The sequence below is a fragment of the Corvus cornix genome, chromosome 4, assembly GCF_000738735.6.
Source record: "Corvus cornix cornix isolate S_Up_H32 chromosome 4, ASM73873v5, whole genome shotgun sequence".
NCBI classification, from domain to species: domain Eukaryota; kingdom Metazoa; phylum Chordata; class Aves; order Passeriformes; family Corvidae; genus Corvus; species Corvus cornix.
In genome coordinates, this window is record NC_046334.1 from 62,698,488 (window position 1) to 62,726,474 (window position 27,987).

The window sequence follows — 27,987 nt, forward strand, 5'->3', positions numbered from 1 at the left end:
AAGTTTGGTATAGTCTCTGGGTGAGCTATGTCAGAGCTCTTTTTTCTGAAGCCAGCTCAACCCATATGTGGGTTAATTAATTTGAAAGTTATTTCTAGTGAAAGTTATGATTACCTTAGAGCAAAAGTGAGTCCCTTCTTAATAAAGATGGCATGCACGGGCAAGATTCACTCTGCATGTTATGAAGACTGTGGGGGTGACTAATTGACAGAGCTCAACAGATGCACTCTTCCACCTGACAGTCTTACTGAATACATTGTGATTAATAACAGGTTAAAAAAACCCCCAAAGCTCAAATATTAAGGCTTTGGCAATAGTTTCAACTACTGTTATAGAGAAGCTGCCAAATCTTTTATTGAAGCAAATGATAGTGGGGAGCCCAGTAGATCCCCTTCGGCACTTGGAAAATGTCTCGTACAACGTTCCACGATGCCACTTGCAGAACAAGTGGCTACAAGGACTATGTTTTGCTACTTGTGTCTCTGCTTCGTCTGTACCTGTAAAGGATTTGTGTCCAAGAGCATGTTTCGAGGGATTCGAATGCAATGTGTGTTTAACATTACAACACAGGCCAAACTTCGATTACTCTTTGGTGGCTGTGGCGACAAATGCCCTTATTAACGCTGACATTAAAGACAGGCATGAGAGCAAGCAAAGCGGCTGCCGGCTTTCTGCCCCTGCATTCACAGAGGTCACAACCGCTCACATGTAACACATTCGCATTTGTTTATGCCACGTCGGGCACCCACAGCCCCTGGTGTCCAGCGGATGGCCGCAGCCCCCCTCAGGCCGGGGCTCTCCCCGCTCGGGGCGGTGATTTCCCAGCAGCCAGGCGGCTCTGCCCTGCAGCGCCCAGATGAGAAGAGCGGACCCTCCCCGCGCTGTGTCTGTCTGTCTATCCGTCCGTCCGTCCGTCCCGCCCGGGGTGGAGTCTGCCCGTCCTTCCCGCCCGGGGCTGCCGGTGCTGCTGGAGGCGGCACCGTCCCACATAAAACCGTCGGCACCTTCGCACTGAGTCCTGCGGCCGCCTGCTCTCGGCGCTCCCTGCCATGGCTCGGCGCCTCAGCCCCGCCAGCTGAGCCCCGGCAGCCCCCGCGTCCTGCAGGGACCGAGCCGGCCGTGACTCCGCGGCCCTGTACCCCGGCCTGCCGCCTGCCGCCCTCCGCCTGCTGCGCCGTCCCGCTCCGCCCGCAGAAGCGCTGCCCGGGGCAGAAGACACTGTCCTGCCCGTCTGTGCATAAAGCCCGCCTTCCCCTTCCTTCCCTCGCCGCGATCGCACCTTCCCGCCTCCTGCCCCGGGGCCGGGCGGGCTCGCTCCCCGTGCTCCGCCGCCGCTGTCCCCGCCGAGGATGCGGGTGTCGCTGCTGAGCCCGCTGCTCCTGCTGTCCCTCAGCGCCGGCCCGCACGCCGCGGAGCTCCCGCTCGCCCGCGCCAAGTGCCCGGCCCGCTGCGATGTCTCCAAGTGCCCCAGCCCCAGCTGCCCCAGCGGGTACGTCCCCGACCGCTGCGGCTGCTGCCTTATCTGCGCCGCGGGCGAGGGGGACTCCTGCGGCCGCAAGGAGGACCCGCCCTGCGGGGACAGCCTCGACTGCCGCTACCCCATGGGCAAACGCTTCGCCAAGGGCGTCTGCCAGTGCAAGCTCAGCGCCCAGGTGTGCGGCAGCGATGGCCGGACCTACGACAACATCTGCCAGCTGAAGGCGGTGAGCCGCAAGGCGCTGCAGCACGGGCTGCCCGCCGTCGCCCAGGTCCAGAAAGGAGCCTGTGAATCGGGTAGGAGCATGGTGGGACCTGCCGCGGGGCGCGGGGTAGGAGACCTGGCTTCCAGGGTAAAGGAAGTCATGATTTTCAGTGGCCTGGGAAGACTGGGCGGCTCTAGGGACTCTGAAACCCTCCAAGGGCATGGCACCTAACCCAGCTGCTAATGACACCTGTTAGCGTGCGGAATGGATGCTCAGGTCCTTTCTAAACAGCAAAATTCCTTCTCCTCGATGCTCCGTGTGGGCTTGGGCTGGGCTTTGGGAAGGTTTTCCCCCGGTAGCATGGCTGTGGATGCCTCGGTGAGGTGCAGGTTGCTGCCGCAGTGCTCCTGGGACAAGAGACGGACGCACTTGCCAGATGGGAGCGAGGTGGGTGGAGGTTGCCCGGCTGCCAGGGCAGGGCAGCGGCCACGTCTTCAGCCGTGGCCTTTTCTGGAGGCAGGACAGCGGTACAAGCCTGCTCCCGTCCTGCCAGTGCCACCTTCGCTCGCCATATGGCCAGTGACGGCCGCGGTGTTGGGTGGCATCAGCCGTGCAGGTCGCACAGCAGAGCCGCAGCAGCGCAGCCCGCACAAACAGAGCGGGGAGCCGGGAACACCTGTGCTCCGGGACCGTCCCTGCGCGGGTTTGGGGTGTTGAGCAGATTCACCTGACAGGCAAATCAGGCAACGCCTCTAAAAGCCGATCAGGGCAGAAAAAGCACTGAGTATTAGATAAACCACCTAGAACATAATCTTTTGGCTGGATTGCTTTCTTTGCCAAAGGGTTTTGTAGTCTTGTAGAGCCTTAAGTAGGGGGAAAAAAGCCTCAGAATCTCCTTTATAGTGTAAAATATTGGCACTCATGCTATCAAATGGTCTTCTGGTTGTTGTAAAGTATTGAGGCCTTTGCTCAGCTCCTTTGATATGCTACGATAGCTTCAGGCTTGATGATTTAACTTTGGAAAGTTTAGTAATCTCTTAAGCTAGTAATTTCCTTTTAATATTAAAACGTGTCTCTTTATGGTAGTGTTAATGCTGGCAGTATCTTTCCACATAGTTATGGATATATTATTTTAAGGGTTTGCTTCTGCTACCTTCCCCATAGAGTTCCTGGAAAGAGAAGTGCTATGCTTAATGGAGTTTTAAAACATGCATTAGTGTTTTCATTATGTCAGGTGAGCCACTAACCATCCTGTATTCATAGCAAACTGGCCAAAATAATTGGGAGGGTTCAGAAGGAAAAGGGCTACTGTTGTAGCCTTTGTGTGAATAGGAGATCTTTCATGTGTATCCTGCTCTTGTGAAAGGCTAAACCAGTTCAGAGAGGTATATTCCTGGAGCTCCTTTCCAAGTGTCTTGTCAGAGCCAAGAATTACTCCAGATGCCAGCCTGAAGTTGCAGTCATCAACCTCACCAGTATTTTGTAGTTATAAATTGGTTTTTGCCTGTTCCTTTCCACATCAGCATCTATTAGCTTTAGTACTCCTAAAACGTTGTTGGAACTGATCCACGTGAAATAATCAGAATGTTTAACCAAAATGAGTGGGCTAGCCTGCATCTGAGAGCTCGCTGAGTGCTTGGCATTTGGTATATATGACATTTTCTTTAAGGAATCCTCCTGAATCTAATGTTAATAGGCCTAGGAATTTGGAGCTGTGAGGCAGAGAACTTAATTTTTTTCCAAGCAACTATTTTAGTGTTCACTTTATTTTGGCTTTATTTTTTGTCTCAGAAAACCTCAGCTTAGATGAAGCATCTGGTTCTCTGTTAAGATTTAAATTTTTTTATTCAGTTCTACAGCTGCACAAACTGAAGCTCAAAGAAACCGAGTGTCTTGCCCAAGGTCAGACTGAGTTGGTGGTTAAGCCAGGAATAGAACTCAATTACAGTATTTTTTGGTTTGTTTTTGTTTTTTTAAACAATAACATGCAATGGCTGTAATGAGAGGCTTGGAAGAAAGTTGACAGTGTAAAATTGCTGTCAAATTTCTCTTTTCCGTGTTCTTGCCTGGCCTCAGATGACTCAAATTTTGAAGGGATAAGCTAGTTATGAAGTAAATGTAGTTTTACTTAACCATCCATATATTAAAACAGCCTCAAATAACAGAAGCTTCACATAGTATGACTTGGGCCCTGTTTAGAATACACATGGACCCTGAGGAGTGGCTCCTGAAATGTCTACTCCTGTCCTTTTCCAGTTGCTTATGTTGATGCTGAGTTGGAGTCTGGCTGTGATAAACCAAGACAGGCTGAGAAACTTCGCTGTGGTTTCCTAGTGACAGCAGTCTGGCGAACAGGGATGCATGACAAATGGGTAGGAAAGGATGCAGGAAGGAAGGGAGGAAAGAGGTGGCATGGGTTACTGAGTGATAATTGAAAAATTAACAGAATTTAAAATTGCTTTTCCTTGTTGAAGTCCTGGATTAGCTTGAAGAGCACCATGCCAAATTGCAAGTTCTCTACACATTATACTAAATAGGGTGTGTACTGCATGGAGGTCCAGGAATTCTGTAACTCACATTCTACAATATGTGTGTGCCCAGGGGCTTCTCAGAGATACTAATAGGAACAGTCTGCAGAACTCCTGAGCAAAGTTAAACTCCCTGCTACAAACACTGTGCTTTTTAAAACTTTTTCAACACTAAATACATCTATGTATAGGAATATATTCTGAAGCAGCTAGTTTTTTCGTGCCTTCTGTCACCTACTGTGTAAGGACAAGCTATTAAAAGCCAATATGTAAGCAATGGCATAAATACTTGTGGAGGACAGCCTCTGTAATGAAAGACCTGCTGTTACAGAGCCCTGCTTCTCAGGGCAGCAAGTGTAAGTTTTAACAATGCCACATATTTATCTACTAAGATGTCAAACATCTCACTCAAAGGATTCACTTGGTCATCTGCAATCTACAGTCAATCTGCTTGTTCCTTGAACAAAGGACTGGTTTTGATCTCTCAATACAACTTAGTAGAGTTAAATTCCCTGCAATGTTATTTTGCAAATAGCTTCTGTGATGAGAACTTAAAGCAAAAAAAAAAATTTTTTTTAACTACAGGTGCTCTTTTGTCAATGGAACAAGGAAAATTAAAAGCTTGATTAGAAAATGTTTGAGGATGGATTTGACACTAACCATTTGCTGTCCTCTGCACTGTTAACCTGAAGTCACTCTCAGAAAGGGGTCATGATGTAAAGCCTCACCTGTCAGTCAAATGTTTGCTAGATATGGGCCTAAAAGTTCATTTTCCTAAGAGAATGTTTGAAGCACAGTTAATGCATAAGCAGAGTCACTGCACACAGTTCTCCATTGGGTGCTTGGACTGCGCCTGTACATAACCTTGAAGATACGAAGGAACAACTGAGTGTATGGTCACTCGCATTTCTGACAAGTTGGCCCAGTAAGAGACACTGAAGTTCCCTGCTGGTGTTCTTGTCATCAAAGCCTTAAAGCTGCCTGTAGCTGTATTTAGGGAAATGTACTGCAAGGTATTACTGGAAACCCAAACTCTGGTCACATTCCGCTACTGCTTGTTTTCCTTATGCCTGAGCTGGTTTGAGTTACTGCAGGTGAGGGTGGATATTGTACAGTATTTGGTATTCGATCCAGAGTACAGCACTTCACTGCCTTGTAAAGGACAGGTAACAGGAAAGGGATATTCTCACTGCATCCCCTCATGAGGGTCACTTGGAAGGGAGGAATAACAAGCAGACAAACACTGTTAAGTCAGTGAGGTGTCTGTGCTAGAAGGCTTGTGCCAGTCTGTCTCTGTCTGGCCCTTGTGATTGCTGCATTACACAAGAAAGCCACTTTGGTGTTGGTTCACCAAATTGTTTTCATCTGTGCACGTTAGATATCCATTGTATAAACAAGTTGCCTGAACCATAATGTGGCATTAAACTCACCAAGGCTTTATGGTCAGTGCACAGCTATGCAACTTGATCTTAATGCTGAATTCATCAGAAAAGCTGCCCATGAACCTATGTTTTCAGCAGATGTTTCTGTTTTTTAAGCAGAGACATTATAATCTTTTATTTGTCTTTCATTTCTTTCCATGAAAGCACAGTAGGGACAGTGTTTATCCCTGGTGATCAGATCTGCCAGGTTGCAGTCCTCCCTTAGACATAATAATTTTGCTGAATGCACAGATCTTTTCTGAAGCTGGTTTTAAAAGGGGGATGGGGAAACGGCCTTAAAAGAATGAGTTTCCCAGGCTCACAAATTCTTAATGAATATAAAATTGTGGATTTTAATACAGTGTATTGTCTTTAGGAAAGCAGTGAATGTGATTTGATTTAATTCTACAGGGACTAAGCTGGCAGATATTCAGAAATGTTCAGTCTTTTGAAAATGTAAATTGGTCTGGTTTTATTGTCTTCAGTGGGATTATAATGATTATTTCTGCTGAATTTTTTCCCAGTTCTCTTCATACTAAGTTAACTCTACAGATTTGTTGGCGTTGTTCCGGATTTACAGCAGTGTTAATGATATTGGAGTGAGTCTATTGTCTCTGTAAGAAAGTAAATAAACCACTATTAAATGAACCCATAGCCTGTAGATAACATCACTATCCAGGAAAAGTCTTAAACTGATAATAAGGCTGCTCCTACATGACAGGCACTTAACTTTAGCCATTCAAATTCAGTGTAGGTGGAGCACATAAAATTGGAAACATAAGATCACATTTTAGAAAATAGGCTGAAAATGTGTAGCTCCAGTTTATGCACTTACATTGAAATCTGGATTTTGGGTGTTGTGTGAGAGGAACTGGAGACCTGAAGATCTAATCACTTAGTTGAAATGATAGGATCGAAGTTCAAGTCTACTGAAAATCTGGTTGATTCGTGGCTGTGGAGCAGATTGGGGAAATCTAGCATTTTGACTAAGAAATGCATAGATAGTTAAGGACTCATACAGCATAAATTTGGTTTTGTTTCAAATACCTGGTTGCAGCATGTTTGAAGTCTTGGTTATACAACAGATTGCTAATTGGATTAAATTGTCTTTTTGCCAAGGCAAACTAGATTTCATTAGTGTGAGATTATTTTGAACATTCAGTACTAACATGGAAAATAATGTACATTATTGAGAAACCTTTGAAAAACTATGTGGCAAATCTCAGAAAGTCAATGGGTCAAAACCCACAAAGGTGCTGTGAGCTCAGAGCTGTTACATGCTCAGGACAGCAGAGATCTGAGGGCTGTATGGGGCTCCACAAGGCAGCAGGAGTATGGTGGGGGGATACATGTTTAATTTTCTCCTTTTAGTAAGGACAGTAGCAGCAGCTAGTGTCTGCCAACTAATGCAAATTAAAGGATAGAGTCTACCTCTACAGTTATAACACTGGTATTCAGGGTGACCTTATGCAATATACTCAGTGTTGGATGTTGCTTCCTTCTTCAGTTTCCCAGGCTTCAATTCCTCCCTTTTGAAGTATATTGAGAACTTCTGATGGAAACCATCAGTTTAATAATTATGCACTAAAATGCTGTTAATAATAACCAACACTTCAGTTCCCTTGAGTAGCGCTGTATGTGTGAGAGTAAATGTGAAGTTACGTTTTCCATGTCCATAGTCTGAGTTCCTGGCACATCATATAATGTGTTTAAAGGTTCTCATTACTGCCAGCTTGTAGAAAATGATTCAAGAAAGATTCTCTGAAGGCCTCTCAACTTTGTAAGTCAGTTTTCACCAGTGTTTGGTCCCCATCAGACAAGAGGAAGAACAGCTCATCTCTGATCAGCCCAGTAGATCTTCAGCCACATCTTTCATACAAAGCCTGAGTGTTATGCTTGATCCTCCTTTGTTTCAGATTTCCCTTTAATATTGGTGCAGATTTGGATTTTCTGTCAGGTTTGAGCATTCTTGTCTTCTGACCCTAGCAGGGAGGTTTCAGGCTTCTGCTCAGAGAAATGTTTTTGCTGTGGTATGACAAGAAGACAAGCCTTGTTTCAGTTTTAGCCTCTTCTCTGTATTGCTGCATTTTCTTTTTTCATGTTTCATCCACTCTTTCAGATGTTTTCTCTCTGCCTCCCCCAAATCCTACCTGGAAAGCCACTGCCACCCATGATGTTTGCCTGGTGGCTAGTCAGGAGTGGCCCAAACCTGAGGTTTTTGGCAGGCGTCTTCCTTTTGGCCATGTACAGTGCTGTAACCATTTGGCCTGGGCAGAACAGTTGATCACTCAGAAGATGCAAAGGGATTTAGTTGCCCTGGCTCACATAGAGCTAAGCTGATCTACATCAACTGAAAGGCTGCATTCATCACTATTTTCCCCCAGTTCTGGGCTAGTTTATCAGCTGCCTTTCACTGATGCATGATCATGTCTATTAAGATAAAAGTGATGGCAATGTTATATCCTGTCAGTGAACACTTGCTGTATAGGCAAGTGTTCAAAGTCATGTTAGCAGACTTCAAAGGATACACTGCGTAATCAGGCAAGCTGCTTGGGAACTGAAGGTAAGATAAATCTTCAGTGGCCTAGTAAGCAAAATAAATAACAGTATATTGTGCTTATATTTGACTGTTCTCTGTGATTCCTGTTTGTGCTGTCTCTTTTAAACTAAGCACTAAAACAATCATATTCAATTGGCTGGAGGGATTTTTCAGAGTGCATGAGAATGTACATAGAAATAATAGACTGCATCTAGTCCTGCCAAATTGTTCCTTTTGTTTATTCAGTATCACATAAATCTAGCTTGCTAAATGTAAGCAGGTTTTCTTTTCATTCAGAAGTAAATCCTGTGTCCAGTAACAGGATGAAGAACTCAGATTTCTATGAAGAAATTCCTCATTTTCTTGTTCTGGTTTCTTCAACTTATTTGCTCCCTTTGGTAGGCCCCATAGTTAATTTTAAAGCAGCAGGCTGTGAACATGAAAGATTGCTATTTGAGTGTGGTGATATGACCCCTATCATATGCTTTACATGTGTGGTGATATGTCTCCGTGTATTAGGGACTGCAGAGAATATGACATTTAGCACAAGCAGTGTTATTACTTTGGGATGTTGTGATGCTAGAATCCAGGATGTTGTGGCATTAGAAGCCAGGATTCTGTGGGCTTTCCCCCCTCTTTAAAGCCTTCATTTCACATAATTATATTTACTCTTAATAAATGCTGTGTATAGTGTTGTTCAATGTAGGACCATACTGACGTTTGTCAGGTCTTTTAGTAATCTATTGTTAGGCCCAGCTTCATGTGACAGCTTAAATGTGATTTTGGAAAAATTTTTAGGTGCAAAGGTTGTAATTTAAAGCAGGTTTCTAATGTGTCTACTTAAAAAAATTAGAACTTAAGTTCTAACTGTGGCTCCCAAATTCTTCAGCTGTGTTACTCAGCTCTTGTTAGACCACATCTAGAATACTGCATCCAGTTTTGGATCCCTCAGTACAAGGAAGGCATTGACAAACTGCAGTGAGTTCAGGAGAAGATCATGAGAATGGCTGGGGGGAACTGGACTTATCTCCTGTGAGGAGAAATGGAGGGTCCTGGGCTTGTTCAGCCTCGAGAAGAGAAAGCTTCAGGAGGAGCTGAGAGCAGCCTCCCTGTATGTGAGGCTCTGCACGGAGGTGCGTGATGGGTGGAGGAGAGACAATGGGCATGAGTTGGAACATGAGTCTCAACAAGTTCAGACTTGATGTAAAAAAATAACTTTTACATCATGGGGGACAGTGAAGTAGTGGGAGAAGTTTCCCAGGCAGTTTCTGGAGTGTCTGTCCTTGGAGTTTTGTATGTCCCAGCTTGGTTTCCCTTTGTAGCTGATGCAGCTTTGAGCAGGGTGTAGAACTAGAGACCTCCTAAGGTCCTTTCCAGCCCAACCTGTCTTATGACCGTATGTGTTTTGGATAATAATTAGTGGTTGTCCTGAGAAAAATGCTTGAGACAGGGCTTGTAGACTCCAAAATAAGCCCTCACAGCTAAGTGATGCTGATGTTTAATTTTCTCAGGATCCAGAAAAATGCTAGTTAAGTTTTGAACAATCTTAATGACTTTGACTCCTTTTCAAATACTGTTTGGAAGCTGTTATAGTAGGAGCAACAGACCAATTCAAGGGAGGTTCATGTTGCCTACTTGCTTAAAAAGGGTATTGTCCTATTAACATATCCAATTCTTTCTGCTAGTATAGGTCACCTACAGTCCAGCAGCCCAAGATACAAATTCAACTTCATAGCAGATGTGGTGGAAAAGATTGCACCTGCAGTTGTACACATTGAACTTTTCCTCAGGTAACGTTTTCAATTCTTTCTTTTAGTTACATTGTTTAACAAATGTCTACAAAGATTTTTCCAGCATTGTAACTTTCCTTTTGATCTCGTGAAGTTCACTAATAGTCTAAATACTCTAAAACATTACAGCAGACTCATTTCTTGAGAGAACCACACATTTGTGTGTTCTGTTTCTGTTCAGTAGATCTATTCTAATGGGCTTACAGTACTATACAATATATACTGTCTACCCTAAAATGAGTCTATCTCATCTTTGAAGGTCTCTTCAGCCTTCACTAAAATGTATTGCTTGTTGGAATGTATTTATTATCTCAGTTTAAATACAAATATATATATCCAGACAGTAAGCTGGGAAAAAATGGCTTGTTGTTGCTTTTTCTACTTTCAATGAGAGGTGATTTTATTTTGGCAGGAAGAGCATTAAGAGGTACAATGTTAAGCAGATGTTACCTATCTAAACATAGAAATGACTTCCAATAGGAAAGAAAGGTACTAAAGTTGCTGACCAGAACAATACCAATATTCAGGGTGCTGAAGCTGGAAATGAGGTGGCAAGTTCAACACTGAATGCTCAAAACAACCTGGGAGGCAGGTTTTAATATGAGTGGTCAGAACAACCTGCTGTCAGAACAAATGACTGCAAATATTGCATGTACTCCATTATGTGAATACCTTTCTTCCTGGAGTCCTCTCGTTTTCCACAGAGCTAAGAATTTCTTGGAGAATTTTTGTAGGCTTTTTTAATATGCAAAATCAAGATAATCAGGGATATCAGGAGACATCGCTTTGTGCACATGGTGATTGGTCCTTTGAGAGAATGTTTCAGCTGAAGATGCTTGAGATCTTTGCACATGTAGTTAAGATTCTTTGTTCTTTCCCTGTAAGTAAATGTTTGCCCAGCAGCCTGCTGGGTGCTAATTTTAATACTGCTTTTTCTCTACTGCTAAATAGCCCAGAACTTTCAAATAATTTCCTAACCAGGACCATGTCTTGGAAGAAAGAATTTGTGGGCCTTTTCTTGTCTTCTGCTGTGCAGGAACTTTCTGTTCTCCTAACAAATCTAAGGTCACTACAGCAGTTGTTCACAGAGAAAATTCATAATACTTTGAACAGTTTGTAAAATCTTTTACATGTCTATGTTTCAGCACATGTTGTTTTCCACTAAATTTTACCCATTGCTAGTGTTTTTCATTTTTTTTCTTTCACATTCTTAGTCATGTTGGTTTCCAGACATGCTTTTTCCACCCAGTCTGCACTTGGGCTTTTTGATTCCTGTTGGACCTCACTTCTTCCTTTATGCCTCTGTCCAGCTGCAAGTTTCCTTCTTCCCCTTTTCCCGTTAGAGGATCAGTTCATTTTTCAGCCCTTTTATTTCCTGTCATTGTTCTCTTCCAGTACAGAATCAATAACTAGTGGGATCAGATGGGTTCCTTCTCCTTCCTTTTTTGTCACCTAGACTCTGTGCAAGGAAGTCTATAAAGACAGAATTGGAAACCAAGGAAAGGGACCTTGATGGTTGTCTGTAAACCTCAGTTCCTACCTCCCTGACTGACTAAAACCAGTCACAATTTTCAGGAAGGGATCATTTCTTTGTAATTTTTTTTAAATTTAATTTTTCTTAGGACTGTAAAATTTGTCATCAAATGCTTTGTTATTTCTCAGGGTGAAAGGTGGTAAATGATGTCCAATATAATCTTCTCTTAAGTTGGTTTCCCTTATGACACAGAATTGCTTGCTTTTTATACAGGCACCCTCTCTTTGGTCGAAATGTCCCCCTTTCCAGTGGATCTGGGTTTATTATGTCTGATTCTGGTCTAATTGTGACCAATGCCCACGTGGTGTCAAGCACAAATGCAATATCAGGGAGACAACAACTGAAGGTACAGCTCCAGAATGGAGATACCTATGAAGCAACCATCAAAGACATTGACAAGAAATCTGACATTGCAACAATAAAGATTCACCCTAAGGTGAGTGGCATAAACATAAGAATGACTCCATTTGGGAGCTCTTTCAGTTTCACTTAGTACTAAGTGATTGACTAGAATATACATTTAAGGATTCCTTAGAAATATCTGTGGAAAACAATGTACTGAAATACAGACCTGGAAATTTTTCATATCTTGGAATTAAATTACTTTGTCTTCTGTGCTAGAAACTGTTAAAAATGAAGAAAAAAAATGCAGCTCATTTAATATGTTAATATTTAATATTAAATTCTGCTATGTTTACCTAAAGACCCAGGCTAACCTTTCTAAGGTTTGTGCCAGTATGCACGGAAAGCAAGGTGGGGCATAATGCAGAGAGAATGGCAGGCTGGTCTGCAGTTGGTTTGTATGCTGGTTTTTAGGAGGAGGGAACAATCTGCTGGAAAACAGGGAAATGTTGATGCCTTCTTTTTCCAGGTGAAATTGCAAGGACCTAGTGATAGCTGTTTGTTTTTGAAGACAGTTTAAAGCAGTGACCCTCCTGGCATAAGTTTTGGTTGTATGATAGTGGGTGGCTCTTTCCTTAATGTAATGGAAAGTTGTATGTTCCTAACTTGTTGCTCATTTTTGATCTTTGCAATCAGGTTTTTTTCAAGTATGAACTAATGCTTATTTCTTTCTCTCTGTGTTTACTTAAGAAAAAACTACCAGTATTGTTACTGGGACACTCTGCTGATCTGAGGCCAGGAGAATTTGTGGTGGCAATTGGAAGTCCATTTGCCTTGCAGAACACTGTGACAACAGGTATTGTCAGCACTGCTCAGCGAGACGGCAAAGAACTGGGCCTGCGGGACTCTGATATGGACTACATTCAGACAGATGCTATTATTAATGTAAGTATGAGGTGTGTGATGAGCTTCACCTCACAGTCCTTCCCCACCTATGCAGAATGGAAGTGCCTGCTCTGAAAGATGAATCCACTAAATAAAAGCAGCTTTGTTTAAATTCAATGAAACTCTTCTTTTATAAAAGTCTATGCAGTGTCTGTAAGTTGTGTTCAGACGTGTTATGAAGGGTATGATAAATAAAAGTTCTTCCTTTGAGGTTGTCTTTGAGGATGCTGCATAAGTCAGACCCTTTTAATTCTGTAAATCTCATGCAGTAACACATGGTTGTATCAACCAGCAGTAAATCACAACATTTCTCTCTCTGCTTGCTGTTCTGCTCTGGTCAAGGAAGCTGTAGAATAGAGCCAAAGTTTCTTTCATCTCCATCCACTGGAACCAGATGGAATAGTCAAATTTAGAGTATGTGCTTCAATGTAATGACAGGACACCCAGGTAAGAATGTAAGGAGAGTTCTGGGGGTTTTTTCCCCTTTGCACATTACATACTCAGAACAAGAATCAAGATGTAAAATAACAAAGTCTGAGGTTTTGGAGCTCAGGGTCCTAGCATTGCATGTTCTATAGAAATAGATTGAAATAATGTTCCTTCAGAGCAGCTTGGAGGGATCCAGAGAGCTTAAGTGAAGTCCTTGGGTGTGTGATTAGCTTGTACTGTTTTTAAAAAGAGCACTGCTCACATATCTGAGGTGGAAAATGGCCTAAAACTTTATAGCTTAAATCTGTTACACATTGAAAAGAAAATATTTTCAGGATTTATTTGTTGGACCTCAATGTCAAATTTGACATAACAAGTAATAAGACTGAGTGTTTTACACACACAAAGTGCTTCCCAAATGGTTATTGTCACAGACTTGTCGAGAGAAATTGTGGGGGGAGGAAAAAAATGAAGGTAATTATCTTTTGTACTAAGATATGACTTAAAAGTGAGCTTTTTCAAAAAGCTTCTGTATGACCCAGGAGCTGAACCTCTCCAGACATTTAATTGGAATTACTCTCTTCAGCTGTGCAAGTAGAAGAGCAAAACTTAGGCAAGATGGGTTGCTTGGAAGCACACACTGAATTGGTGGCAGAGACAGAATTAGAATATGGGATTCTTGACTTCTTGCCTACACACATTTTTCAAGCTCAGACTCCTTCCTTGTGTATATACTTAAGACATTTGCTGCCCTCCAAGGCTATTGAGGAGGTTTAGACAAGGATAGTAGAGTGTGTCAGATAATTCTAGACCAAAGGAAGAGTGATAGCAGATGAGATGAGGAAAATGACAATAAGTTTGAATTGCTTTGCCATCTGAGACCACAAAATATGAAGAAGGTCCCTGGCATAAGGATGTTTTCTGCTTAGCTAATGCACTTATTTTCTCCTGAGAATGGGAGGAGCTTGAGAGCTGGTCTGTTCAGAGCATTCCTGTGGCTTAGCCAAGACTTTCCTGCAGGAATGTGCCTGCAGCTGCCTTTTGAGAAATGCTGGGACAGCAGTAACATAGGGCAGGAGAAAACAGGGCAGTAAGGTCCTAAATGCAGCTGTGTTGCATATGCTGAAGGTTTTTCACATCCTTCAAGCAGAAGACAATTGAATGAAAGATGATGTGCCGAGGAAGGCTGAAAAATTATTATCTTGGTTTTGTTGTGTCAGTCAGACATAAAAATAAAGTGTGCAGCCTCTGGTCACTGGAGAGATACAATATCAGGAACTGATCTATTTGTTTAAATTTGACCTTTGAAGCTGTTTAATAAGCTTTAATGTCTGTTTTATTCTCCTAAGAATCTGTAAGGTTTGTCCAATCCTATCTAAGTGTAAACAGTTTGTGTCTCACTTTTCTGTCATACATCACTTAGCTTTTGTTTCTTTTGAGTGGAAAGTTGCTGCTCTTGGCTGTTTTGCAAACCTACTCGAAAACTCTGGCCTCACTCAAAAACAAACTTGTTGAGCCAACATGAAGATGGACAAGCAACTTTCCCAACTCTCATTTCCTGTGGTCCTGTTGCATGTTTCCTTTAGAGGCCATTAGGTATTAGGTAATTTTGGGCTGCTCAGAGTTGCTATATGCCCTCCTTAGGGAGGGATATGTGGTTATTAAATCAATCCTTATGTAGTAGCTACCTCATAGCAATATGCTGTGATTAAATACATAAAACACTGTATTCTGCTCCAGTGGAGAATGAGAGACTGACAGTCTTACAAACCAACTGATGAATGAAACAAAAACTGTATAAGCATCTCACTGAAATACAACTTTAAATAGTAATTATTTCGAAACCTTTTTCTGACAGTCTTTAGAAGAATCATAATACTAGTTTTAACTATTTAATAAGTCTTACACTTAGGAGCCACTCCAGATAGATAGATCCGAACTTAGAATTTATTTCTGAAAAGAAAAAAATTTTGAGAGCAGTGAAGGGGTAGGACAAGACCTACTTGTAATCTTCTGTGTTTGAAACTGTGTCTGTCAGTGCTGCCTAAGAAATGACCTCCTCTCTTTCATTTACTATTTGAAGTGAGAATCACATTTCCTGCAGTGAAGTATTAATATTCCCTTATGTCATTCTTTTACAGTATGGCAACTCTGGAGGACCTCTAGTTAACCTGGTAAGTCCATGTGACCTGGTTTTTTTTGTTGGTTGTTTTGTTTTGTTTCAAGAGCTAGTTTGAAGTTAGTGGGAGAATGTTCTTTTGGGAAAATTCATTAAAGATAATGGTAGGCAGATAACATGAAGCTAATGCAGAATATGCAAATTAGGTGTCAGTTCACAAACCATACGAAAACATTTCCCCATTGAGCACAGAAAATTTTACATAGCAGTGAGGAATAAGGGATCTGGTAGGAGCAGTTATGCTCACTCACACTGTGAAACCTGGGATGCACAACAAAGATGGCACCTGCTTGACCCACACAACTATTTCAAAGTAGATTGCTTTAAATCAGCACTGGTTTTGCAGGTCAGTGACCTGTGGCTGTAGTGGTAGTAGTGACTCCACTGCCCGCTTGGCAGAGGGAATCTCTTGCTGGGAGAGGTGGGATGGACCTTGGATGAACACACTGTACTGCAATCTCTCTGGCCATCACAGTTAAATGCAAAATGGATTATGAATCAAAGCCCAGATCCTCCCTTATAAGTAATGTTTATTTCTTGAGTGATTACAACACTCTAAAATTTCTTACACCAGCTTTTAACATGAAATGCTCGGCAGGGAGCTGAATCCTGTACTTATGAACAACTTTAATTGGGTGTTCTCTGTCAACAGGATGGTGAAGTGATTGGGATTAACACCTTAAAGGTCACAGCTGGAATTTCTTTTGCTATTCCTTCAGACCGTATCACTCAGTTTCTCACAGAGTCACACGACAAACAAAGTAAAGGTAAGGTCTGCAAGAAACAGTGACATCTTCCAGTTACTATCCTGATCCAGGAGAAGTGCCAAAAGACATGGGTCTGGGATCCTATTACTGAAAGGAGCAGCATCATTTTACAGTATAGAGCATCACAGACTTGGAAATAGAAAACAATCTTACAGAAGTAGGAGAGGCTTTTTATTACTCACACCCCCCAAAGAGCAGACAGTATCTGCATAAAGATGGGAAATAGGGCCTCTGAGAATAGCAAGGACACAGATGAATCATCACTGTCTCAAATGATCTTGAGAACAGATGATCACTTGTTTAAGGAGTCTTATTCTCCTCTTTTCATTTCTTGTCCAAGCAAAAAGAAGATTAAGGTGTACTGTAGAAAATAAGGTAAAAAACTTTTTTAAGCACCTGTCCACAGGTGTGTGCATTTTCCATAGAACCCGACCTATATTTTATCATGGTCATGCATGTCAGGGCTATATAATAAGATATTGTGGTAGATCCTCAGACCCTGGTGGAAGAAGGGCTGTTACTAATTCAAGAAGAAATACATGGGAAGATGGGAGAGAGGCAGAAAGAAAGAAAGGCCTCTGCCCCAGAGAGCGTATAAATCTAAGTTTATTGGCAATGACAACTGCAGTACTTTAGACTTTTTTTTACGTGCCTGCACCGTATCTGTCACCCTGTTCTAGATGTCATACTGCAGGCTGCACAGCCAAAGCTGATCTAGTAATGCTGCATCCAGGCCAAACCTTTCTTAGTCTTTTGCTTGCCAATTTATCTGTCCACACCCTGCTACTCATCTTTTATCATGAGTGTTGGCTGCTGCTGCTTCTTGTCTTCAATCTTTTTGTTATTAATCTTGTCTTCTCCTGAGTTCATCCAGTTCCTGATGCCAGGGTTGTTTCCCTACACCACTGTCCTCTCAGATAGTGCTATTTCAGAAACTTCCCTTAGTCAGCGGTTTTAAAGTGATGCATCTGCTTGTATATATGAGAGCCTCACAATCCTGATGGGTCCCCTCATCTGTGTTTGGCTGAATTCCACAAATTATATTGCTTTCATTGTTGATTTGGGGGGAGGGAAAGGAGTAGATATAAAAAAGGTGTTAATTTTATGCTGAGAAGTGCATTTTGAAGTAGCTGACAATTTTGTTTCAGTCAACAAGTCAAAAAACTTATTTATTTGCCCTAGTTACTAACTGATGGTTGGCGGTTTCTGAAACAAACAGGTGTCTCATTAGTGATGCTACTCTTCAGAACCAAACTGCTCATCCCAAGCCAGGGAGGAGCAATGGCTCACCCTGTAGGCCTGGCCTACAGGAACGAACTCAAGCCTTGTGCAAAGCCCACCATCTCCTGGTAGCTGGGGCTGGAAAGTCAGTGAAAGTTAGAGATGTCATGACTGAAATCAGCCACCTTGCTCCTTCAGGCATCTTTGCCTGCGCAGAATGATGAGCCCAGCTAAGGGCCCAGAGACAGCTTTGCCCATGGAACCTTAAAAAAAACCCCAAAAACATTGTAAAAGATTCAAGTTTATACAGTGATTGTAACATACAGATCTTTTATTTATCATGTCACATTATCCCCTAACCGAAAGGATTCACACTTTCTCTTACTGTCAGTGTGGCTGTCACTGCTTCAAGTATCCTGGGCACAGACAATCTTAATATTTTTCTTTCTCAATTTTTTTTTTTTTTTTTGCTTTTGCTTCTCTGAAATACTTCTTGTAATTTTGCAATGGCAGAACAATCAGTTAGAGCCCTTAATGCATAGAGAAAGCTTCTCAGAGATATTTTCACTGTATATTTGAGACATAGTTTGCTTTTTTTAGGCCTTTAGTAATAGTTTTAAGGTTTATTGTATAGTCGTTATTTCTTGGCATAATGAATTTATGTGAGCAGAATTTTAGGGATGTTTTTATCATGTTTTCTTTTCTTCCAGTTATGTTCCAGTAGTTTCAGTGGGATCCTCCCTTATGGTACAATTAGGTCATAGAAAGACGTTTAAGGGTATTACCATTTTGCTCTTAATATTATATTGTCTGAAGATGATAACACTCCCTGAGGATACCACTCTTTCCAGATTTATTCTGGTATAGTAGATACTCAATTGTTTAATAAGCTTGACCTTGGTCTTTTGAGTCTCAGTTGATCAGATAACCGTTTTCTATAGAAGGCATATATTTTTTTAAATCTCATCCATTATATATAACTGCAAATATCTGATCTCTTAAAGAACAGGAGTGGAGAGGAGTGAAAAAGGAGAGGATGTCATTTGGATGAAGAATTGGTACTGATTATTGTTATTTATACAGTCTGTATTACCTAATGCATGGGTAATATATAATAGCACCTAATGTATTTTTGACCAAAGATTTGCCACAGTCCTCATAGAGATGTTTGTTTGTTGAACGGTCAAAGACTTTGCTAATTTTGGGGTTACCAGTTAACTTCCTTTTATAGTTAGGAAGTCTTGAACTGCTGCATGAAGTTAAGTGTCTCCATCTGTACCTCAGCTTTAACCAGCTGTGTTTTCTATGTTTACCTCTGGAAGTTAACTACATACTTAAGTGTTTAGACATAGATCCTTTAAAATGGAAGACAGTAAGTTAGCAATTTAACAAAACATTAAAGAGAAAATCTATCCTAAAAAGTCAACTTGGCTTCTCTTGTAGTGGCTTTCTTGTATGCAGAAAAGGGAATAAACCTTGTTTCAGATGGGCAAGGGGAAATGGGGGAGTTCTGCATTGGCCACACCCAACAACTCATTTACACGAATCCTCATTTTACATCCCCACAACATTGTATTAGTTGTGTTGAAACAGTATTCTTACCTTTGCATTTGAAAGATTATTACTCATAATAATTACCAGTAATCATGGGGGTTGGTTAGGTTTGCTGAGTATAGATAGATTCAGGCCACTGATTAAATTCAGCTATGCAGTTTATATGAAAGGGACACTGCACACAGTCCAGCATTATAGGCTTGAGCTGTTTTCACATTTTCTGTTTGGCAGTGGAATATCTTTCTTAAATGCTTTCAGGGCTGCTCCTGTAATCTGCAAGATGAGCTAGGTGCAAAAGTAATTAGCAAAGAAGTAGGAGTTTTGCCTTACACTTGAATAAGAAGTGCAGGATCCATTTCTTCGCTTGGAGATCCTGGTGGTATCCTGGCCCCACTGAAATCAGCTGCTGTGGGTATAATTTTGTACCAGAGTTACTCAAGCCAATAAGAGTTTGAGTACATGATTCCTTAATTATCAGTTCTTTTTGCTACAGTTTATAGGTCATAAACATTTCTGCCTTCAGCTGGTGTTTATCTGTCTGGTTTGTATCTCTATTGTTGCAAGCATCAATAAATAAAGGTAACAGTAAGCCAAGTGCTTTCCTAACTGTGGAACAGAGGTCTCTGTAAATAGTGAACTGCTTCTGGATACTTGGGGTCAGCTGCTTGTGACTTTCTATTAACACTAAACAGATTTAAGTTTAAACTCATGGTTGAGGTTGGTTTGAGTGACTTTTTACCTATGGGAATCAGTGTTTAATCTGGCCTGTTGTTGACAAAAGTGAAATGAGATTTGAGTCTCTCTCTCTTCTGTGCTGTGCTCCAGCTTTAAGCCACCATGGTTTCACATTTTCTAAACCTGATTATTCTAACACATGAACCTTTTTTTAGCTACTGCTGGGACTGCACCCTTGTGATGTACTCCTTAGATTTATGACATCACTTTATTCCAGTTCTCCTAATTATTTTTTCTTTTGCCTCATGATAGCACAAATTGCCAGAATGACAGGTTTTGAGACTTTATTCACAGAGCAGTTGTAATATGACAGTGGTAGTTCCAGGTGTGCATACTGTTCTGCTGATGTGACTTAGCCCCAACATCACCATGCCTATGCTCTGGGATGATAAAACGCTACAGCTGGTTGTCTGTGCCTGTTCAGTCTCTGCTGATACTTCAAATAAGATGGGCAATTATATTCCCTCTAATCACTGTTGATGGAAACTTTGGTTTTGTTGTAGGTGTTTGACTTGGGTTAAATTGAGTGGAATGGACTTTTATGAAACAAAGCATTTATTTATTTTTACTTCTATTCTGACAAACAAAATGTCTGGACAGGGGAAAGAGAGGAGTGTTTATTCTGCTGCTAAAGTAACTCATGGCTCATAGTTTTTAGTTTTACTTTATACAATAGCCTGCTATTTTGTAGCATGAATTGCTATTTACAGCGTGGCAAACTTACTGCAGAGAGAGGGCAGAAGGCCTTTTTGAATTTCAGTGCATGAACAGGAGTGAAATAATAACCCCAACCTGCCTGAAGTTGAAGGTAGAACTAGAATTTTGGTTAGGAATGAGTCTGTAGTTACAAGATCTATTTGTTTTCCTAAAGCTTAATGTTGACATTTATCATTAGCCACTGGGGAAATAATTCCCTTTATCACCAGTGTTATTTCTCCTGTGGTATTTCATTCTTGCTGTTTTGTTTCTCCCCAGTCAATTTCTTTTGTCCCTTCTTTCATTTTGATTTTTCACTCAGGTGAACATTCCTAACTCAGGCTCCAGAGTATCTTTGTGCTTCTGCAAATTTCTGCCTCACACAGGTGATGGCCAGCAGCAATTGTTTAATGCAAACAGAAAACTGTCACCTGAGAGTCTGTCACTGATGTGTTTTATGAAGGGAATTTAATTATTTAACTGTCCACATTGCATGGACACGGGGATTGTGTTCAGGGGGGAGAATTATCATGTCTGAATATTTTTAAAAAGTGAAAAACTACATTTCTGCTATGCAGACTGGAGGAGCACTGTGAGCTAGTTCATGTTTATGCCCATGCTCTTCAGACTTCAGATTTGAGCAATTGAACTTCTTGACACTCTTACTATAGCTGATTTTGGCCTTATTAGTTTTACTTTAAAATAAGGGAGAGCCAAACATTTCAGGGCAAAGCAGGGGTGACAGTTTCGGATGCAGGATTTTTCAGAGTGTAGTAAATCCAATGTTTAGTAGTCAACACTTTCAGTGACCCCAATGGGAGTATTGGACATAGTAAGATTCAGAACTAAATTCTTTACTCAGGAGCATTTTTCTTGGAAAGAATAAGAGCTAGAGAAGACTGTGTACATCTCCTTTTCCCTCATATGAGAACCTGGAGAAGCTCAGAGATCTTGCAAAGTAGTTGTGCTGGAACAAGTAAGGGGAAATATTGTTTCATGCCGGATGTAACTGAGTACTGCAGCACTCACTTTAGGAAGTCATCAAACTGCATTTTTTCGTAAGGCAGCTGTGCAATATCATGACTTACTAAAAGCCAACTGCAGAAATGTGGTGTTCTTCCTAAAGGAGTGACTTCTCACCATTTAAAATTCAAGAGAGTCCTGGTGAATCATAGAATTATAGAATAGTTTCTATTGGAAGGGAACTTTAAAGGTCATCTAGTCCAACTCCCCTGCACTGACCAGAGACAGCTTTCACTACATCAGGTTGGTCACAGCCCCATCCAGCCTGAACTTGAGTGCTGAGAGTTGGGGCATCTACCACTTCTCTGGGCAGCACGTACCAATGTTTTACCACTCTCATAGTAAGAAATTATTTCTGATACCTACTGTCCTCTTTTAGTTTAAAATCATTACCCTTTGTCCTGTCTTATAAGCTCCCTTTAAAATACTGAAAGATTTCATTAAGGTATCCCTGGAGTCTTTTCTACTTCAGGCTGAACAACCCCACCTCCCTCAGGCCGTCTTCATAGCAGAAGGTGCTCCAGCCCTCTGAGTATTTTTGTGATCATTTTGGCAAAGGTCTACAGATTTTGGGTTTGTTTTTAAACTTGCTTTTTATTCTTTGGGGTAGAAATAACAAACCACTTGCATGACAATCTGTGAGTCTTTTGATTGCTCTTTCTCTGAAAGGTGGAAATGAAAATTTATTTAGATCCCATTTCTACATTTTAATGAGAACATCATATAATTAAATTGTCTTGACCAGTCTCAGATTGAATAGTAGCTGGTTATGAAATTTTCCATTTATTGAATTCATGTGATACTAGATGACAGCAATTTCCTAAATTTCCTGAAGGAAAAACTCTTATGGAGTGTAAATGAGCTTTCTCCCTTACCCTTAGTTTCAGGGAGAGGGATTGCCATTCTGTACATCAAGGCTAATCAAAATTTAAAAATAGCCTCAGTGTAATCTGTATGGTTTTGTTCAGTTTATTAAAATATGATACATTCTGTTTTAATTTTCAGGTGTTTTGGGTCATCAGAGCAGTTATTTTTGTCAGTGTTTGCCTAAATTTCTTAAACATCCTCTGTGTTCCTTTCAGATGGGAAGAAACGTTTTATTGGCATCAGAATGCTGACAATAACACCAGCGTAAGTATCTTAGGAAGGTAATTGTATCATCATGCACACACGATATGGTCAGTAGTGGTTCAGAACTTCATTTAGCTTTCATTACCAATCTCCAGAGATACAGAAATGGCATTGGCTTCTAGGAAATCTGCAGGCATTTTAATGATATTGGTGAAATCTATGTTCTGAGACCTGGAAATGCTCTAAATACTGATAGTGGAGGATGTCCTCCTGATAGCTGAGGGAAATTAGGAAGAGCCTGAACACAGATTTTGGTTCTTGACAAGGACATCTGGAGTTACACCAGGTTTTAGGTAACATTTAAAGAGAATGCTGTTTTCATGTGACTGAGTGCCAATGACAGATCAGCTGATGGAGGGTTTGGTGGTGCTTTTATCAGTTCCAGTAGAGGTCATCTGATGTGAGAATTGGTGTCTAACCATTAGCTAGAAAGAGAGGCTAAAGTGCCAAACTAAAGCTTTGTGCCTCCAGGTTAACAAAGCCAGAATATGGACACCCTCCTCTGGCTCTTTACTGCCTTCTCCCTCTCACATTGCTTTGTGTCTTGCTGTTACCCAGATATATTCTTGAATAATAAATGAGGGCTCTTATGCCGATGTTCTTTCCCAGCAGTAGGCAATGTTTCCAATGTGGCAGTAGACTGCAAAATTAAACAAGACAATTTCCAGCTGGGGTTGTAGTAAAGCCATCATTTTTTTATTGAGTTACACTCTTGCAATCCTCCCTGAAGGGTCAGATCCTCAGCTGGAATGAATCAGTGTAATGGCATTAACGTCATTGATGGCGAGAAACTCGGGATGTTTCTCTGAATAATTGTGAACACAATGTGAGATTTTCCTGCTTTTGTAGCATCTAATAAAGCCATGTAAGATATCTGCAGGCCTTTTTTTCAGAAGAAGACCACTTCCTTGGTGTGTTTACTTTAATTATTCAATTGTTAGTTGCCTCAGTACAAAATCAAATTAAGAGAATGTGTGCAGCCATTTTGGCTTGTTTTCCTTCTGTGGGACCCCAGTTCTTCATGGCAGATAGCCAAGTAATCCATCCTTGGTTTAAAAATCTTTGCTTTCTAGAAATGGGTTCTAACCCACACTGTACACAGACCTGAAATTAGGTCATCACCTCTGAAACGAGCAGATGTTTGTAGAGCCTCTATTTTGCAGTGGGTTCTTGTCTTCTTTCTTTAGAAAGTGATGCACAAACAATGCCTGAAACAAACTTGAGGAAACTGAAGTTTCCAATTCTGATCTATCTGCTGGCTGAAGTCATCAAAAGCTCTATTGTTCTAGATAAAGACAAGTTAAGAATGATTTGCAAAAACAAACAAACAAAAAAAGTTAGCAAATTCTGCCCTGTCACCAGCACTTATTCTTAGGGCAGAAATGTCTTTTTCCCCTGTATAGCATCTGGGACAGAGAGTGCTCCTGCCCTTGTGCTTGTGTACAGGGCCCTCTGAGCTACTGCTACACAGAGCCAAAGTCAGATTCTTGCAGGAGATGTACAAGACCATTAACTTTAGCATGCTTTGCACAGGGAAGTAGTTTTGCCTCTCTTAAAACCTATGTAACTTGTTTTAGTCCAAATTCAAACCCTGCGTTTTCATCACAGAGGAACAGGGAAACAATTAATTGTTAATTCTTTTACTTTTTTGTCACAAAAAGTTTAAATAAATAAAAATATTTGAATGCTTCTGCTTTTGTAGTGCAATCAAATTCTGTATAACTTTGTTCTTCTTTTAGCTTGGTGGAAGAACTGAAGCACAATAATGCTGATTTTCCCGATGTCAGAAGTGGAATTTACGTACACGAGGTTGTTCCAAACTCCCCTTCTCATAGGTAGGTAGAGCATGTTATTTTCTTCACCACAAATAAATCTCCAAAGAGGTACTAGTAGGTAATATTTCTTTTTATATTCAAGTAATTTCTCATACCAGGCTTCATTTGTAGACAATTAAAAATTGTGCCTTCAGGTTTAAAATGTTTGTGCTGAAGGTCTGTTCACATCTATAAGAATGAAGCATTTCAATATCAGAACTATCTAAATCATGGAATCATTTAGGTTGGAAATGACCCTTAAGGTCATCAAGCCCAATCATTAACCCAGCTCTGCCACGGCCACCAATGAACCCTGTCCCTAAGTGCCACTTCTACCCATCTTTTAAATACCTCCAGGGATGGTGACACCACCTCTTTGCTGGGCAATCTCTTGCAGTGTTTGAAAACGCTTTCTAAGAAGGAATTTTTCCCTTTATCCAATCTAAATCGCCCCTTGTACAACTTAAGGCCATTTCTTCTTGTCTGTCACTTTTTATTTGGTAAAAGAGACTGCCACCCACCTCACTACAACCTCCTTTCATGACATTATGAAACACTAACAGTGTGCAAATATAAAGAACACCCCAAATACAATGAACAAATTTGAGGGGTTTTATTAATATTCAACATACTTCACAAACAGAAATTTGTATTAAGTTTAAACAGGAAACAGGATAGGATTCACATAAGGCACTGTCAGAGCTTTTATCTGAGACAGCACTTAATCTAACAGGAAGAGGCTATTTTATGGAACAGTTGCAAAATAAATAAAACATTTCTGAAAATGATTTTAGGAAAGTCAAAAACAAAAGTGGTAAAAGCAGCTAAAAGCAGCACATTTGAATAGCAAGAGAGAGATAATTTCCCAATACTTTACCTGGTGTGTTTTACCTGTCTTGAAATTTTGGGAAGGGTTTCATTTCCAACGCCTGAAATACATATTGGCGACATAAAAGCATGACCTTTCAAATGGATGAAGTGAAGTGAGTCAACACTGGATAAAAGTGATTCCTGTTTCCCATTTGCTGTAGTTTTGTAGAAGACAAAGAGCAATCTAGACTCATTGTTTTTGCTTTTTATGAAGAAAATCCTTAGTGAAAAAACCCAAGCCTTATTTTGCATTTAGCGAGTTGTACCTGTTATTCTTTCACAGTCAGAAGGGTGGAATTTCCTGTCAGTGGAGACTAAAACAATTAAAAATTTATCACATCTGCAAAAGAGGTGGTAAATAGCCTTTGTGCTTTTCCTCTGCAATAGAATGCATCCTTACTGCCATTTTCTTGTCTTTGCAGAGGAGGGATCCAAGATGGAGATATTATTGTGAAAGTCAATGGGCGTCCTTTGATGACTTCCAGTGACCTGCAAGAGGCTGTGATGAATGAATCACCTCTACTACTTGAAGTTCGAAGAGGAAATGATGACTTGCTATTTAACATTGAGCCTGAAGTTGTCATGTAAATAGAATTGAGGAAGCTCTCACCATAATTAAACTCACTTATTCTGGAACACTAGATACCTCCTTTACAGCTACAGTAATTATACTTCCTGTTGACTAATGACAAGGTGGACTAACTTAATTGCCTGAGCCATTTCTGTACATAGTAGCTAGAATGACTTCAAAGATGCCATTTATAGAAGATTTAAATTTCAAAGAAACTTAAGAACTGTGTTCTGGGGAGGAGGAGAAAAAAAATTTTGGGTAGCTGGTAGAAATGGGTCCCACTTCTTGTACCTGCAGATTCAGAGCAGCCTCAGTTCTGCATTTTGAAAGATCAAAGTACTGCTGGAAGTGAACACCCCAAATACAATGAACAAATTTGAGGGAAGTTTATGAAAGGGGGAATTATTCTTAAACTACAGTCGTGGCTGCAGCAGACCCAAGCTATTGCAATGCAAAATTGAGCTGCTTTTTTGTTTTTTTTATGTAACTTTTTCAATGTGAACCTATTATTGGCAAAGCTTGTATTTGTTCTTAGTGCTTCTGTGTTCCATGTCCATGCAGGTAGATTAAATCTGTAAATATTGAAAGGAACAAAAATGGTGTCAGGCTATAGAGTGTTACACCTAGGTCATGCGATTTTTGGAATATAGTAAATGATTCTTATAGAATTAATGCCTTATATATAAATCAAAACGATGTGCTGAACAAAGTTAAGTTTGAGAAAGTGCACAGTTTTTTAAGAATTTGATACAAACTTGTTTTGCATTTTTACTGGTAAGCTTTGCTGTAAAATTGTTACACTACTTACGGCTTTGACTGGGTATGTTTCTACTGTAAGGAGATTAAAGTTTACACAAATAATGTATTGATGTAAACCTCTTTTTAAACAAGAATGTCTTCCCTGCTTCTTCTGTCTGACTGGAACAGGCTCTCCCAAGAGAAAAATTTCTTACAGAAAATTGGGCCCTGATGTTATGAAAACCTTTTGCATTCCTATGATATAATTATTCCACCCTTATTTAGATTATGTTCAGAAAGGCTTTGCACACAAGTAATTTATTTACCTTTTTTCCATATTTGTGAATTTTGCTTTGATGTCACTTAGAAAGTACTGTTTTGGGATCATGTTGTCCTCAGTTCTCCCTGTACATGATGAGAAGCAGAGAGGAAGCACCAGTAACCCTGTTTTACAGCTAGGGCATGTGAGAATTCTGTGTAATAAACCCAGGAGAGGAACTGCTAAGAGCTAAATCCAGATCTCCTATGTACCCTAAACCGAACAAGTATCTTCTCCCTTAGCGAATATTGCTTCAGTTTCCAAGGAGGCAGAGGAGCATTTCTACCTGGAGCATTTTCCACAGCAAGCTGTACTTTCTAGACCTGTTTCTCATGTCTTTGTTACACTGATGCAAAAAGGAATTAACCTTTGGCGCAGTTCCCTTGAGGTTGCCATCATGCCTAGACTTTCTGGTTATACCAGCTCACTTATGTGTGACAAGCCTTGCATCTTTGGGTTTGTACAACACCAGCCATGCAGAAAAGAGCAATCTGTTCCCTTCTTGCTGGCTGACTGGGACTGCAGCTATACAATTCAGAGGTGGGTGGGATATCTTCCTCTTAAAAATGAATAGTGTTTCTTTCCATCACAGAATGTGACGTGCCTGTAATGATGGCTCCACCCCCCCCCTTGTCCCCAACAAAAGATGCGTAGTTGTACCTGCTGAACATTCCGATTCCTTTATATTAAGATACAGCCTTAGCATCCAGGTTTGCAAAAAGCATACTTGTGTTCTGAACTTAGGGTAGCTGTGGCATGCAGAAGGCTGCTCTCATGGCTAACATCAAGCTTATTCATCCATATGTCCCATGTTAGTACCCACATTTTACAGTTTGTATGGTATCTGTTTGTAACCATTGATTAACACTAAAGAAATTAAAATATTTCTGAGTTTGTTGCTAACTTTTCAGGTTTTGGCCAAGACCTTGTTTGGTAAAAAGACTCAGAGTTATTAGCTTCTTTTATTGTAAGAGAAGCTTTTTATCTTCCAGTTAACAAATTGCTGATTTTGAAATAAATGGCATAAAAAACTCCTAGTACAGCAATATTGGATACATACTGGAAGTGACACAGTAGTATTAAAAACTTAAAACACTGTTGTTGGTCCTTGCCAAATGCCTCGGCCTTTTAATCAAGTCTGTGTGTGTGGGGTCCTTAT

At 40.8% G+C, this 27,987-nt stretch overlaps 1 protein-coding gene across 1 annotated transcript; it reads left to right on the top strand.

Moving 5' to 3' along the window:
• The first annotated feature begins 905 nt into the window (after positions 1 to 905).
• HTRA3 (HtrA serine peptidase 3) lies at positions 906 to 27,925 on the top strand. Its single transcript, XM_039551264.1, has 9 exons — positions 906 to 1,773; positions 9,861 to 9,960; positions 11,708 to 11,930; positions 12,587 to 12,781; positions 15,352 to 15,384; positions 16,042 to 16,156; positions 22,468 to 22,516; positions 24,256 to 24,351; positions 25,623 to 27,925. The coding sequence occupies exons 1-9, from the start codon at positions 1,350 to 1,352 to the stop codon at positions 25,786 to 25,788; spliced, it is 1,401 nt and encodes a 466-aa protein (XP_039407198.1). The 5' UTR covers positions 906 to 1,349; the 3' UTR covers positions 25,789 to 27,925.
• Positions 27,926 to 27,987: the final 62 nt, after the last annotated feature.